Source organism: Neopsephotus bourkii, unplaced genomic scaffold (assembly GCF_033783945.1).
Source record: "Neopsephotus bourkii isolate Nb327-2 ecotype Australia unplaced genomic scaffold, CSIRO-AGI_Nbou_v1 NB_36, whole genome shotgun sequence".
In the NCBI taxonomy this organism is placed as follows: domain Eukaryota; kingdom Metazoa; phylum Chordata; class Aves; order Psittaciformes; family Psittacidae; genus Neopsephotus; species Neopsephotus bourkii.
In genome coordinates this window covers 627269-641255 of record NW_026900553.1, presented here as the reverse complement: position 1 = coordinate 641255, position 13987 = coordinate 627269, and the positions used below count along the sequence as shown (strand labels likewise).

At 37.5% G+C, this 13987-nt stretch overlaps 1 protein-coding gene across 4 annotated transcripts in view; it reads left to right on the top strand.

Annotated features, from left to right (window-relative positions):
* Nucleotides 1-13987, top strand: part of FREM2 (FRAS1 related extracellular matrix 2) — a 136715-nt gene that overhangs the window by 81118 nt on the left and 41610 nt on the right. For all 4 annotated transcript variants that reach the window (XM_061345079.1, XM_061345088.1, XM_061345098.1 and 1 more), the window contains exons 5-6: nt 11-136; nt 1055-1306. In XM_061345079.1, the coding sequence (XP_061201063.1) occupies nt 11-136; nt 1055-1306 (378 nt within the window). The remainder of the gene's footprint in view (nt 1-10; nt 137-1054; nt 1307-13987) is intronic.

The window sequence follows — 13987 nt, the reverse complement described above, 5'->3', positions numbered from 1 at the left end:
TTCTTTGCAGAATCAACAGTCTTTCTTCCTCAGTCCACCTATACTATTGAAGAAGATGTTGGTGAATTATTTATTCCAGTCAGAAGAAGTGGAGACGTGAGCCAGGAACTGATGGTTATCTGCTACACACAGCAAGGTAACAGAATTTACTGTAGGGAAAAAAAAGAATGGAAACCAAGCAGAAAAGCAAAAAGAATTGTGCTATCTATTGCATAACATAATTGTTTATATCTGTTCATCACATTTTTCACCTAAATATCTTCAGTCGCAACTGGAAATGTATTCATCAATGCAATCAGTCTTAGAGTATTACCGAAAAAGCTGACAAATTATCATGTTCCAAATTTCTGCCATTTATTAGGAAGGGAAGCGGATCTGTGTTCTTTATGTTTTTGCAAATTTTTATATGCAGCCTGAAGTATCTGAGAGTGGTGGGAACTGAAAGCACTGCAGTGATTGTCTAGGGTATCCTTTACTTGTTTGTTATCTGGAAGAAATTGGTATAAAATAATATTGCTTAATTGGCATACTTCTCCTTTCTCTATCTTTCAGTCTCCTATTAATTATATTCACGCAGGGCATGTGTTCTCTTCACCCCTGCTTTTATTATAATTTTTCATCTGGAGGCATGAAGCAACATTTTTTGAGAGATGATCTGGAATAAGAATTTTTTTTTTTCATCAAATTCTATCTGTTATAATTCATTTCTGGTCCACTGAATATTCAGTGAATAAATTATACTAAAGGAGTTAACTTGTAACTCTCACAGGGTCTCCTGTCAGTCTGTGTCTCTTGTGATAGACTACAATATTTCTTCTGTCTTAAAATCTGCAAATGAATTTGAGGAGCCATGTGCTTGCATTGTATCAGAGGCAGAACTAGTTTGTCCAGAGGCCTCAGAAATATAGTCTGTTCAGAGGTTTCAGCCCATCTTTCACCTAAAAGTAAATAGAAATGAAAAGATAATAATGAAAACAAAATTCAGCTTCTGTGAGGTGATCATTATAATATATATCACAGTATGTATAGTGACTGTTTTCCTTTTATGCCACAGGAACAGCAGCTGGCACTGCCCCAACCTCTGTACTTTCTTACTCTGACTACATAACCAGGCCCGAGGATCACAACAGCATTCTGCGTTTTGACAAAGATGAGCGAGAAAAAATGTGTCGGATTGTTATTATAGATGATTCCTTGTATGAAGAGGCTGAGACCTTTGATGTTATGCTGAGCATGCCAATGGGTGGAAGAATTGGTACAGAATTCCCAAGCACTCGAATTACCATTGTACCTGACAAGGATGATGGTAAGACATCATGTAATAAAGTGATATTCCCAGTTCTAGACAAATAACATTGCATTCACATCAGCACATAGAAATTGGATTTTTGCACTTCTTCCTGGTGCTTAAAGTACATGTTACTTCCATCTTGAGATTGGAAAATACTACTGGAAAGCTTTGTGGAATTTTAAAGTATTTAGCATTGGTATTTTATGGTTTAAGAATATCACATAAGCAGTGATTGAGAGTGAGGAGATGCACCTTTCCATTCTATCACGGTTAACAGGTATAATCCAATATGTCAGCCTGTACAGACGCCTTAGTATGTGTGATTCTGAGGTTGTGTCCACAAAGCCTTGAGGCCCGTTACATTATGCTTATAAGGGCCATATTACAGTTCATGATGGACCAGAAGCCATCTAGCAGCTGCTAGGAGGCAAGCTGTATTCCTTTTCCTAGAAGTGTCCATATATGCCTCCTTTGTCTTTTTAATAAAGCAAATAACCAAAAGATGTTGCTTTAGAAATCACCTTAGGGCATGCTAACAGAAGGATGTCCTTTGTTCAAGTGGTCAGTAGTGTTGATATATATTGCACTGAAATGGGCATTTCTGGTGGTGATTAGAGAGGGGTCTATGACTAAGGAAGAGTAGAATCAGCACACTGTTTTCACCGTTGTTATCACCATGTATTTGAAAATACTTGTAAATATTATTGTGACCTCAAGCTTCTCCCTCAGTGTCCTTAGCGTTGGTGTGGCAAGTCATTTTCTAGGAGTGGTAGCAAAAAGGTTTCCTGGTACAATTTCCCTCCTTTATGCAGGGAATTTGGTGGCTGACAGCTCAACTGTAAATTCTGTGAAAGGATTGCAGGTAAGCTATTTCAGTCCTTTTTATGAGGCCATAAGCCATCTATTGTGACACTGTCATGTTTCCTAAAGACTGATGTGAGGAATTATATAGCTCTTTGAAAGTCTGATGCCAAGATAGTCGATTATTATCAGCACAGGATTTCTCCCTACTTAAGGATATAAAAGGTGGCTCTTAAAGGCAGGAAGTTGACACCCACCTAATTGCAACCTAAATACTCAGTCTGCCTGAAATGTCTCATGTGTAATCCAGTGACAGAGGTGACTTTGTTTTCTCTGTAGAGCATTTGAGTAGTCATATAACATTAGTGATACAACAGTTTGAAATAATACTTCTTGCAAAGTAATAGATCATGTATCAAATGAAAGCTGAAATATGTATATCTGACTTTGCTGTAATAGCAAATGCAGGTTTATTTGTGTAGGGTTTTTACAACAATTTTATTTTTTGAATGATTTTGATGAATTCATTAACTTTACAGTTTGTAGATAGCCAAGCATAGAATATTGGAAGAGTAGCTGTACAATGGCACTGAATTAAAAATTAGGAAAGTTAACCAATCGCATTATGGTATAGAATTTAACAATTTATGAAATTCCTACAATATATTAGGGAAGATAACAAGAAATCTCCTTTATTTTAGCACTGCTATTAGAAAACATGAGAAGTAATTTGGTTTGTATACCACCATCCAGTTTTAAGTCTAGTATTTACTGCATTTATAAGCACAACTTCCCTCAATGCTACAAACTTTTAAACAGGAACTATTTAACACAAATAATAATATTAAGGGCTTTATTAAAAAAGCTAGGGAAGTGTTTGAGACATTAGGGTAGAACATTTTCATCAGATAAGGAAACATCTACATTTGCTGGTAAGAGTAAACAGTACTTTGGATATTGAAAGATAGGTTTGGATCATTTTTTATAAACACTCACTTGTCGTTTTGAACCCAAATATTGCATATGCTGTCTTTGAAATGGTGTGACAGAAATACCTTTTTTGCTTTCTGTATCAGTGTAAGTACCCCACAATAAAGTTTAAGTACTCCCACAATAAAGTCCAGGATGTTCAAAAACTTACTGACAGTTCACTTGCTAGTAAGGTTTTCTAGCACATGCTTTAAATTTTCACAAAACCATAATAGATAGATACATATAGATAATAGTAGATAAATATAGATAATATATAAAAATATGTATATATTTTACATATAGATAGATAATATATATAGATAGATAAATAGGTAATAGTAGATAAATTATAAGCTGTACCTTACATATTTATCTATGTATTCACACACATATGTACATATGCTTATTTCAGATTGTGTGTATACACACATATTTTCGTAACATGGGAGCAATTTAACACCCTGGCAATCACAATTGAAAGTCTACATAAATAAGCATGGATTTTTAAGTGGTTTTGGTTATTGTTTGCAGTGAATTTTACTAAATTAAAACAGTATGCTATGTGAAATAAAAAAAATTTTCTTTAGCTTTTAACAATAAAATATAATTGAGAAAATGCCTAAGACAGAGGTAGCTAAAAGTTTTACCATATATATAATAGTCTATGAGCTATAATAATGTTAGCATACTAAATTCTGTTTTCCACTTTAGCCTCTTTATTTCACATCTGCTGATACGTTTTTCTCGTTGCTTGTTTAAATTCATTTTCTACCTACCAATGTTTCTTTGGATGAATGTCATATAGCATGTCATATATTGTGATTTCTCCAGATACTGTGACTGGATTAACGTTATGCATTGACTTCTTAAGATCAAAAGATACAAACAGCAAAGGTCAAAATTTAATAATACTACATGAGGTCTTTCCTATGGAGGTCAAGTCAGCACTAGAAACTTTACCTTATCTCCTCTGGCATTCGCAAGTTAATTAGGAAGCATTCACCTTCAGTACCTATCATCAAAGCCTTTTCTTGTTCTTTTATTTCTAGAGAAGGCCCTTAGTGTCTAATTAAAATAGCTAAGTTGCCATACAATCATGACAATAAAAAAAACATAGAAGAGGTGTGCTCACCTTTCTAGTGAACCAGAGTATATTAAAGAAATTCCTGGCAGCTGAATACTTTAATTGGGGATTATACAGTTGTACTGTGCTGCCAAAGCAAAACCTGAAAAAAAAAAAATAAAAAAAAAAAATCATCACAGTAGATAGAATATGCACAGGTATATTTATGTACTGTGAAATGTGATTTTAAAATCAGTGCTGCTGTTGGGACATCTTTTAATTTAGAAGGGACTTTTCCTGATAGGTCCTGAAGTTGGAGACAAATAAAAAGGAATAAAATTATTAAGGTAATGAAATACTCAGCAAATGAAGTTTTGCATGAAATTAAAGTTACACGTGTCACTACAGGTTAAGCAGTAAAAAATGAAAATATAGATCTGTTGGAGTCCAAGGTTATAGTTACAAACCATGAATCACTGGAAGGAAAGCATTTAGCTGAAAGCCTTATGCAAACTCACTTTTGAGTGGCATCTGATATTAGCCATCTATGCATTTAGACATCTCATTTAAGCAGACTATGCAAGGATCCTTTTGTGGTTAATGAAAAGAGAGATGTTACCCCCAGGAACCATCCCATCCTAGAAAGAGTATCTAAACTGTTGAGATCAATCACTGTGGGTACCTGCTGCATCTGAATATGTTGATTTTTGACAGCAGATATGAACCTTCACTTAGAAATTTAATTTGCTGTTCAACCCAAAGTTGTAAGCACTGTAAGACTGGGCATGAAGGAAGGAATTTTTTTCTGATACTTTGTTAAAACAGCTCCTACTATGAAACACCATTAAACAACAAAGAGATACATAGCTATTCCTGCTTCATAAAATAATTATGATTTCTAAAGAAAAATTTAAAAAAATTCTTGAAATCTATAGAAATGAATGCTGAAGAGTGCTTCAATAGGTATTTAGATAATTCAAGATAAAATCTGAAACCAAACAAAAAACCTCAGCCTTTTTCCATACAAATGAGAATATGTGTTACTAAATCTACTCAGAATTGATGGGCTGAACTACTTGTCTTCATGTATCTCAAGGATTTGGGGGATGAACCAGAATCCCTGAAGAATTTGAGGTCAGTTGATTGGCTCAGGACATACATATCCTGCGTAGAGAGTTCAGCATAAAGTTCGTTTGGAGGAGGCCCTTTACATAAAAGATCAATATTATGCACCTAGGGAAAGAAAGATAAGGTTGCTGTGCACTTTTCATTCCCCTCGGAGAGGGGATTGCTGGAGTTCAGTCTCAGACCCTGAAAACATTCAGACCCCAGTCTTCCATGGAAATGCCTTAATCCCCAGGTACTTAGCAACTGAACAAGATCAGCCTGGAGGCTGATCTTTGTTTTTCCAACCGAAGCTGTGACTCTGGGACCACTTCACATAGAGAAAACAAGATCAAACTTAGTATTCACCGGGGAGTGAGGAGCCTGTAATTTGGTTCCAACAGTAACAGTGTTGCTGTATTGTCTGCAACAAGTCTGATACAAATACTTCAGTCCTTGCAACAAGGCTTGCAGTCAAAACTCTGCCCTCTGATAGTCAAATGTTTGGGCTGCTGGTTTGGGCTTTATTTTACTTACTCTGTTTTGTGTTGTAGGTAAATTTTAAAGAAGCGAAGAGGTGTGAGACATGCAGACCTGAAAATTTGCAGCTAAGAGAATGCTTACAATTATTTTGTTTGCTTCAAGTTTTTTATCAGTGCTTGTCTTCACATGTGGTTTTAATTCCATGCTACTGTATTTAGCGTTGCCATGAGAGCACACAGCCTTACAGCCAGGCTGACAAACAGTCGTCTTAGTGGAATTGTTGAAGCCTCATGCTGTTCACAGCACGAAGTACATTACATGCATTTGTTCCACTTCATTCAGATTAAACAGGCAAGCAGTGTTCAGACTTCTTCTTGACATTTCTACATCAAGGCTGGGAAACCAAAAGATTCAGGTTTATGTCGGATGTTTGCTTACCATTTTCTTTATACCACCTCAACAGAATAGATCAGTTGTATCATCGACATAAGAGAGGTTAACACTGTTGGGGAATATTTTACAGCTGAGGAAACTGGATGATGGTATGATCATGGTTAATGCAGAAAGCCAATGTAGAGGTCAAGCAGAACAGAATAATTCTTGAGATTTCTTAAAAACACTTGCTGTCACTCCCCCTACCATTAATTAAACTTTGGAAATCCTTAGACCATGTTCTGGAAACAAGTAGCCACCAGCACTTGTCCAGCTTGCTTGGAGTAATAAAGTCCATACAGACATTTTTATCAATCACCTGAAAAGAGGCAGAAAGTCAGCACTGCAATGCTACATTATACATTTGTGCTTTGCATCGTCTCCCAGCAGGGATACAGTGTCGGCTAACTTTCAGTGTGCATACTGAGCCAAATTTTGATCTAATGTTAAATATTCTATTAGTAACATAGTTTGTCAGAGGGACATCCTTATCTCACAAGGGTATCTGAAATCTCCTTATTTCCACAGCCTCTGAGGCAAGCAATCAAATGTGTCTTTTTCTTTTTGAAAATAGGTATGACATAACCTTAAACTGAATGGGTCATTGGTTGATCTTGGTATTTAATATCTGCTGGTCTGTCTGTCTGTCCAGTTTTAGTTACAAACTAAACACTATAGGCAGAGCATGCCTATATTACAGACTGGAGTCATGATTTGGCCAAGTATCCCTCACCATTCTCTGGAGATGACAAAAATAACTAACCGGTTGCTCTTTTTTCCTCTGTGCAACCATTTTCAACTACTTTCTCCCTTTTCTATTTTTACAGTGCCTGTGGGTCTGATGCCTCTGACAATTCTGTGCTCTTTTGTCTTTTCAGTAGGCAAAGTCTCTGTGATCCCTCTCTTTTCCCCAGTCTGTGGTAACTAATCAAGGGAAAAAGTGGAAAACAGTCAATTTATGACACATGTTATACTCCATTTTCTTTGCTTTTAGTTTCTTATTACCACCAGCTCAAAAGAGTGAAAAACGTTCAATTGATGGTGATAGCCTTAAAGATTTTGGACAGTCCCAGTTTGCTCTCTATCACAAAAATAAATCAATGTCATATCTTATAGTAGGACATTCTACACAGGCAACCAGGTGCATTTATAATTTGCTCTTCTAGCATTATCTGTTGCTGACAGTTTATTATATGTGTGTGTCTTCAGGTACACATTCACGCATTATATATATATATATATGAACTACACACTTTGGATTAATCTTCACTTAGCTGCTTCATATCTAGGTATATAGTCCAGCCTATAGATCTAGTCTGTCATAGATCTAGGCTCCTTTGATAGGTAAGGAGGACAGATCATGACCTCCAGACAGTACTTGGTCCATCTACTTCAAATGGCTCTTTTACGTCAGCTGCTGGAACAGCATACCTCTAAGCCTTCACTACTGCAGGTTCTTAAATGGTTACCTTAAATACACATTGATACATTTATTTATGAATTACAGTAGTATTTCTGGAAAAGTGTTGAAATATGGAAAACAGCTTTTGAGTTTTGTACTCAAAATAACCAAAATAGTTGATAAGCAGTGGGTGCAAAATTACATGAACTGCAGAAAATGGATCCTTTCTGTTAGATCTAGAATGAGTTAAATGAAATGGTGTTCTTATGTATACTGATTTTTTTTTTCAAAGCTTAATGGATCATTATTTTATGACAGATCATTTGAGTACAGTGAACATCCTCTCTCCTGTATTCCTGGAGCATGTTGTATTTTTCATGGCTCTGGTCTTTGTACTGCAGATCTTATTTTTGTTATAAACTCTTTGAAAGTGTAATGAATGCCTAGCAAACCATTCTAAATTTATCATTTGTTTTTCATTGCTTGTGATTGTAGGGAGTGAATTTAATGACCAAGTGAGTGCTTTGTGTGTTTAATATTTGGGTAATCAAGTTGGTAGGACATCTTGGTGCATTCCATTTTCCTAATGTTTCTTCAGATCATATTGCTTCCTGTGAAGCTCGACGTACTCAGACTTGCCATTTTGATTGTCTGTCTTTGAATACCCAAAAGATATTGAACAACAGAGTACCCACTGTACCCCACTGATTTTTAATGACATTGATTCTCCTTTTGAATGTCTAAACCCTCAAAGGATTAACTCAGTTATTGTCTCACATTACTGTTTGTCAAGAAACACTTTTCCCTCCCACGTGAATAGGGTAAGAAGTCCAAAAGAGAGAATTCAAGAACTTTTAACATACAGCAGAGCATATTTTCTTTTATTAGAGCTCTGTTTTTTTGGTCTGGTAAATCTGGCTGTGGATCTATTTTCACTTCTGTTCTGTCTTCTCTGCTGAGTCCTATCCTCAGCATCGGCTCGTCTAAAGGGAGCTTGGAAGTTCTCTTGTATATTTTTCTTCTCGGGCCTCAGTGAGCTAAGCATGTTCTCATTGTATGTGAGCACAAAAGCCTGCAAAAATGCTTTCTGCCAGTTAAGTAAACTTAGCATAACTAGCATTGTGACTGAATAGTAAAAGTGCAAAAATGTAAAGTCAGAATTGGGGTAGTGTCTTTCTTAGCCTCTCTTGTGATTTGGTCAAGCTGTCTCCAATCCAAAAAGGTCTGTGTACACATATAGGCAGAAGACAGATTTAATAACTCCACAAGAATAGGCAGAATCATAATTTTCTTTGTTGTACAAGCTGTGCCAGAAATTATATACAAATACTAAAGGCTGCCTGGAGAATAAAGTATTTTACATTTCTTGATTATGCTGTTCTTCTTTATGCAACATTTGTGGTAATAACAGTTATAAGAATAGTGCCTCCTTCATTTTTTCTTCAATGAAACCAAACACAGTTGTTGCTTTGGTAAAATTCATATTTTTAATTCATTTGTTTCAGATTAATTTAGCAGTCTTACCTCTGTACCTGATAAGATTGTGGAATGTATCCTTCTAGAAGACATGTAGACGGAAGACAGGGACGTGATTAGAGGCAGCCAACATGGCTTCATCAAGGGCAAATCATGGAGTGACTGCATCAATGGGCATAGGAGGTGCTCCAGATGTCATCTACCTAGACTTCGTCAAGGCCTTTGATACAGTACCCCCAACATTCTTACCTCTAACTGGAGAGATACGGGGTTGATGGATGGACCATTAGATGGTTGAGAAATTAACTGTATGGCCACATACAAATATTCATATGCAATGTTTCAATGTCCAAACAGAAACCACTAATGAGTAGTGCTCCTCATGTGTCTCTACTGGTACCAATACTACTTAATACCTTTATCAGTGATATAGTGGGATTTAATGCATCCTCAGCAGCTTTGGTGATGACACCAAGATGAGTGGTACAGTTGAGAGGCTCAAGGAAAGGGAAGCCATTCAGAGAGACTTCCCAGGTTTGAGAGTGGGCCAGTGCAAACCTCATGAAGTTCAACAAGGCTAAGGTTCTGCACTTGATCTGGGGCAATCATTCGTATCAGTACAGACTGGGGGATAAATGGTATCCCCCACTGGGACAGAAGCACTTGGGGATACTGGTAGATGAAAAATAGGCCTGAGCCAGCAAAGTATACCTTGCAGCTGGGAAAGCCAACCGTATCCTGGGCTGCATCAAAAAAAGTGTGGCCAGCAGGTCAAGGGAGGTAATTATGTCCCTGCTCTTGTGAGACCCCACCTGGAGTACTCCATGCAGCTCTGGAGTACTCAGCACACAAAAGACATTAATCTGTTGAAGCATGTCCAGAGGAGGGCCACAAAGATGAACAGGAGCCTGGCGCACCTCTCCAATGGAAAAGGCTGAGGGAGCTCAGGTTGTTCAGCCTGGAGACAAGGAGACTCCAGGAAGACCTTTGAGCAGCATTTCAGTAACTAAAGGGGGCTTATAAGAAATCTGGGGGGAGACTTTTTATCAGGAACTGTAGCAGCAGGACATGAGGCAACCATTTTAAACTGAAAAAGGGTAGATTTAGATTGGACATAAGGAAGAAATTTTTTAGGAAGAGGGTGATGAGACACTGGAACAGGTTGCCCAGAGAAGCTGTGAATGCCCCATCCCTGGACATGTTTAAGGGTAGGTTGGATGGGGCTCTGAACAACCTGATCTCATTGAAAATGTCCATGGCAGAGGGGTTGGATTAGATGATCCCTTCCAACCCAAACCATTCTGTCATTCTATGAAAAATTAGTCTCAGAAAATGCCCAATTTGGAATTATTTTGACTTTTGGAATATTGTTATATCCTTCTTTCTCAAAGTCTAATTACTTTCAATGCATAAGGATTTCACCCATTTTCAACATGTGTTTACTTTTCTTAAGGTCCAGGATTTTTGTCTTTGCTTTTGAGACTTGACATTTTTTTTTTGCCATCTTCCTATCAGCTTTCATTACCAAACAACAAAAAGCTTGTCATTCAAAAGCCCTACTAATACTAATTGGCAACCGATGGAAATCTCAGTTGGGGAGAAAACATAATTGTCATAACTATGACTTTGGGATTTAAAATTTTAGAGATCAAGGTCATGATTGAAGTGGATAATGTTACAAGGTATAAAGAAAAGATTCTTAGAATATGCTATTGCAATTTTGTGGTTGTGTTTTTTGATATGAGTGTAGGTGTGAGGAACACAATTTGGAAGAGAAAAAATGAAAATACTTTTCTTGGAAAGCCTGGTTTTGCAAATACACTTGTTGCACTCAGACCGTTTCTGCAGAGTGATTTTTCTGCAAGGCCCAGTAGTGAACTGATTACTCAGTTAAAATGTGAAAAACACATTTATAGATGACTACATGCTATATCTTTACATAGCCTAATTTCTAAAATGCTGCTCAGCTTCTCATACCATTTCTGTTTGTAGGATTCTTCATTTGTTATCTCATGTATGAATCACTAACTGTGAGCTCCTTCACACTTGGCCTCCTTGTGAGGTACCTTGTGTGTGGTATATTTAAATACTGCTGCCAAGCCTCCCTGTTTATCTGCCTGCCTCTGTTTCATCAATGCATTGAGAATTTGTTACTGATGTATTTCCTGGGCCTCTTCCGCAAAAATAATCTAATTCTTGTAAATCTTGTACATGTAGAACATGTAGAAAATTCTGAGTTGATTTCATGCCATGTGAGAGGTCTTGCCAGGAGGAAAATGATATGTGAAAGTCAGATGTTTGCTGCAGGCAAAATTATCACATGTGGGTGTATCCTCAAATTCCAAAGTGTTTGTTTCTTCAGATATTGGCCTTTATATGTCTATTTACATTGGTAAATGAGGCAGTTATCTGTATTATGGAATAGTCTGGGCAAGTGGTTGGAGCTTGATGTTCTTGTTTCAGACTCTGAACACAGGAAAAGCTCCTCTGATACCTGTGATACTCCCAGTGGTTTGTAGGTTATATTTTGAGGGTGTGTGCCAGGATCAAAACAATACTACTTCTACTAATAAATATTTTCACATATATGTTATTTCCTGTACATAGGAATTTGGTATTTTGGAAAGGTAACAATATTTTTCAACCAACCAAAAAGGTAAATGAATTGCTTCTGAGTGAAGGTCACTTATAATACTCATCAGCCTTTCTCCTGAAATGCCAGTTACAGCTGTAAAACAGCTTAAGACTATTCATTGCCAGCTTGTGCATAAGCTAAATGTTGAAAAATTAATCTTTAAAGCCACTCATCTTGAACAAGTTGAGATACAGCATGACTTCATATACTCAGCCTTCTTCAAAATATCATCCTGGGAATCAACTTCGCACTTGGTCTTTTGCAGGTGTATCCCAAGAGAAACAGGGTGATGTGACATTCTGTGAATTGGATCTTAACAGTGCATACTGTACTCCATTCCCAATTATAAGCCAGTAAGCAATCCCAGGCACAGCTACAAGCTAGGCAGAGAAGGGATTCAGAGCAGCCCTGTGGAGAAGGACTTGGGGGTGCTGGTCAATGAGAAAATGAACATGAGCCAGCAGTGTGCACTTGCAGCCCAGAAAGCCAACCGTACCCTAGGCTGCATCCTGCTCCTTTATTCTGCTCTCGTGAGACCTCACTTGGAGTATTGTGTGCAGTTCTGGTGTCCTCAGCATAAAAAGGGCATGGATCTGTTGGAACAAGTCCAGAGGAGGGCCACGAGGATGATGATCAGGGGAATGGAGCACCTCCCGTATGAAGATAGGCTGAGAAAGTTGGGGCTGTTCAGCCTGGAGAAGGCTGCGTGGAGACCTCATAGCAGCCTTCCAGTATCTGAAGGGGGCCTATAGGGATGCTGGGGAGGGACTCTTCATTAGGGACTGTAGTGACAGGACAAGGGGCAATGGGTTAAAACTTAAAGAGGGGAAGTTTAGATTGGATATAAGGAGGAAATTCTTTCCTGTTAGGGTGGTGAGGCACTGGAATAGGTTGCCCAGGGAGGTTGTGAATGCTCCATCCCTGGCAGTGTTCAAGGCCAGGTTGGACGAGGCCTTGGGTAATATGGTTTAGAGCGAGGTGTACCTGCCCATGTCAGGGGGTTGGAACTTGATGATCTTAAGGTCCTTCCCAACCCTACTATTCTATGATTCTATGATTCTATGTTTTAGGCTTACTCTGTAGCTCATCTAGTTATTACTGAACCATTATGAACTGCAACCTGTCATTAGATGAGATCAGAATTAGCTCAGTTCTTCAGGTTGCAAAGCATGCTGCAGGCTCTCCCTCAGTCTTGCAACTAAGTCTGTAGTCTACCTCCTTTACTGTGCTGCTTTGGTCATATTTGAGTTTTAATTAGTCATGTAGCAGAGAGGTTAGATGTGAATGCCAGGCCCTTGTGATGGTACTGTGCATAGAGAAACTAAAGCATGGATGCACTTTACTAGAAAAGACAAGTTAAAATGTAGAGGTCTATACTGAATTAGTATGTTTCTTAAATTAATCAAAGTAAATTTCATAGCAGTTATTGATCTCGATTCACACTGTGTTACTCTACTGAAATTATGGGGTCAAATGGCATAAAATGAGAGTAATTTAGCGCTGAACAGTCCAGTCAATGTACAGCATTTCCTTTGTAGGTTAAAAAAAAAAAAAAAAAGCATGTTTTTCTTACATAGTAGAGCTGGGCTTGATAAAGGTGGCATTAGTTTGAGTCTGGCCTTTCATGTGTTACATTTGCTGTATACTTTAAAAAATCATTATAAGTTGGTAGCAGAAGTAAGCTGTTGAGACAAATGGAAATACAGACATTATTTGCTTGAGATAATGTGTGTGGCAATTTGGTTGCACTAACAATTTTGATTCTGAGATTAATTTAGTTTTTGGTTGCAAAAGTTCTGGCAACAGTGCTAAAATGATGAAGGCTGTTGAGATTACAACATATGAATTTGAAAAGTAATCTATTTCAACCACATCAAATAAAAAGCTATTAGCATTTCCACAATAGTACCTGCTCAGAAACTGAGCTCTGACTGAAATCTTGACCTCTGCTTCTACAGCATTCAGCAAAAATAAATGACTTGGCAAATTAAATTCATTGTGCCAAGCTCAGTTGCTTACGTAGCTTCAAGTATGTATAAATAGCTGTAGAATGGTGCTACCTGGTTTCATATGTTAAAGTCCTCTTTGACAATATCATAACACATGTTTTTGTAATGGACAATTTTTCTGAGCTTTTATTTTGCTCCCATTAACAAGCATATATGAGAGAATATACAGAAGTTGACCTTTACTGCTATTAAACAGGAAATGTCCAATCCTTCTCAAAATTAATGGAACTCTTGGTTTTAACTCGTCTACCTATATCTCACCCACTTCACGTTTGGAAAGGTCAAGTCTCTTGTGTTATAGACTCAGCAGCTCAGTCGT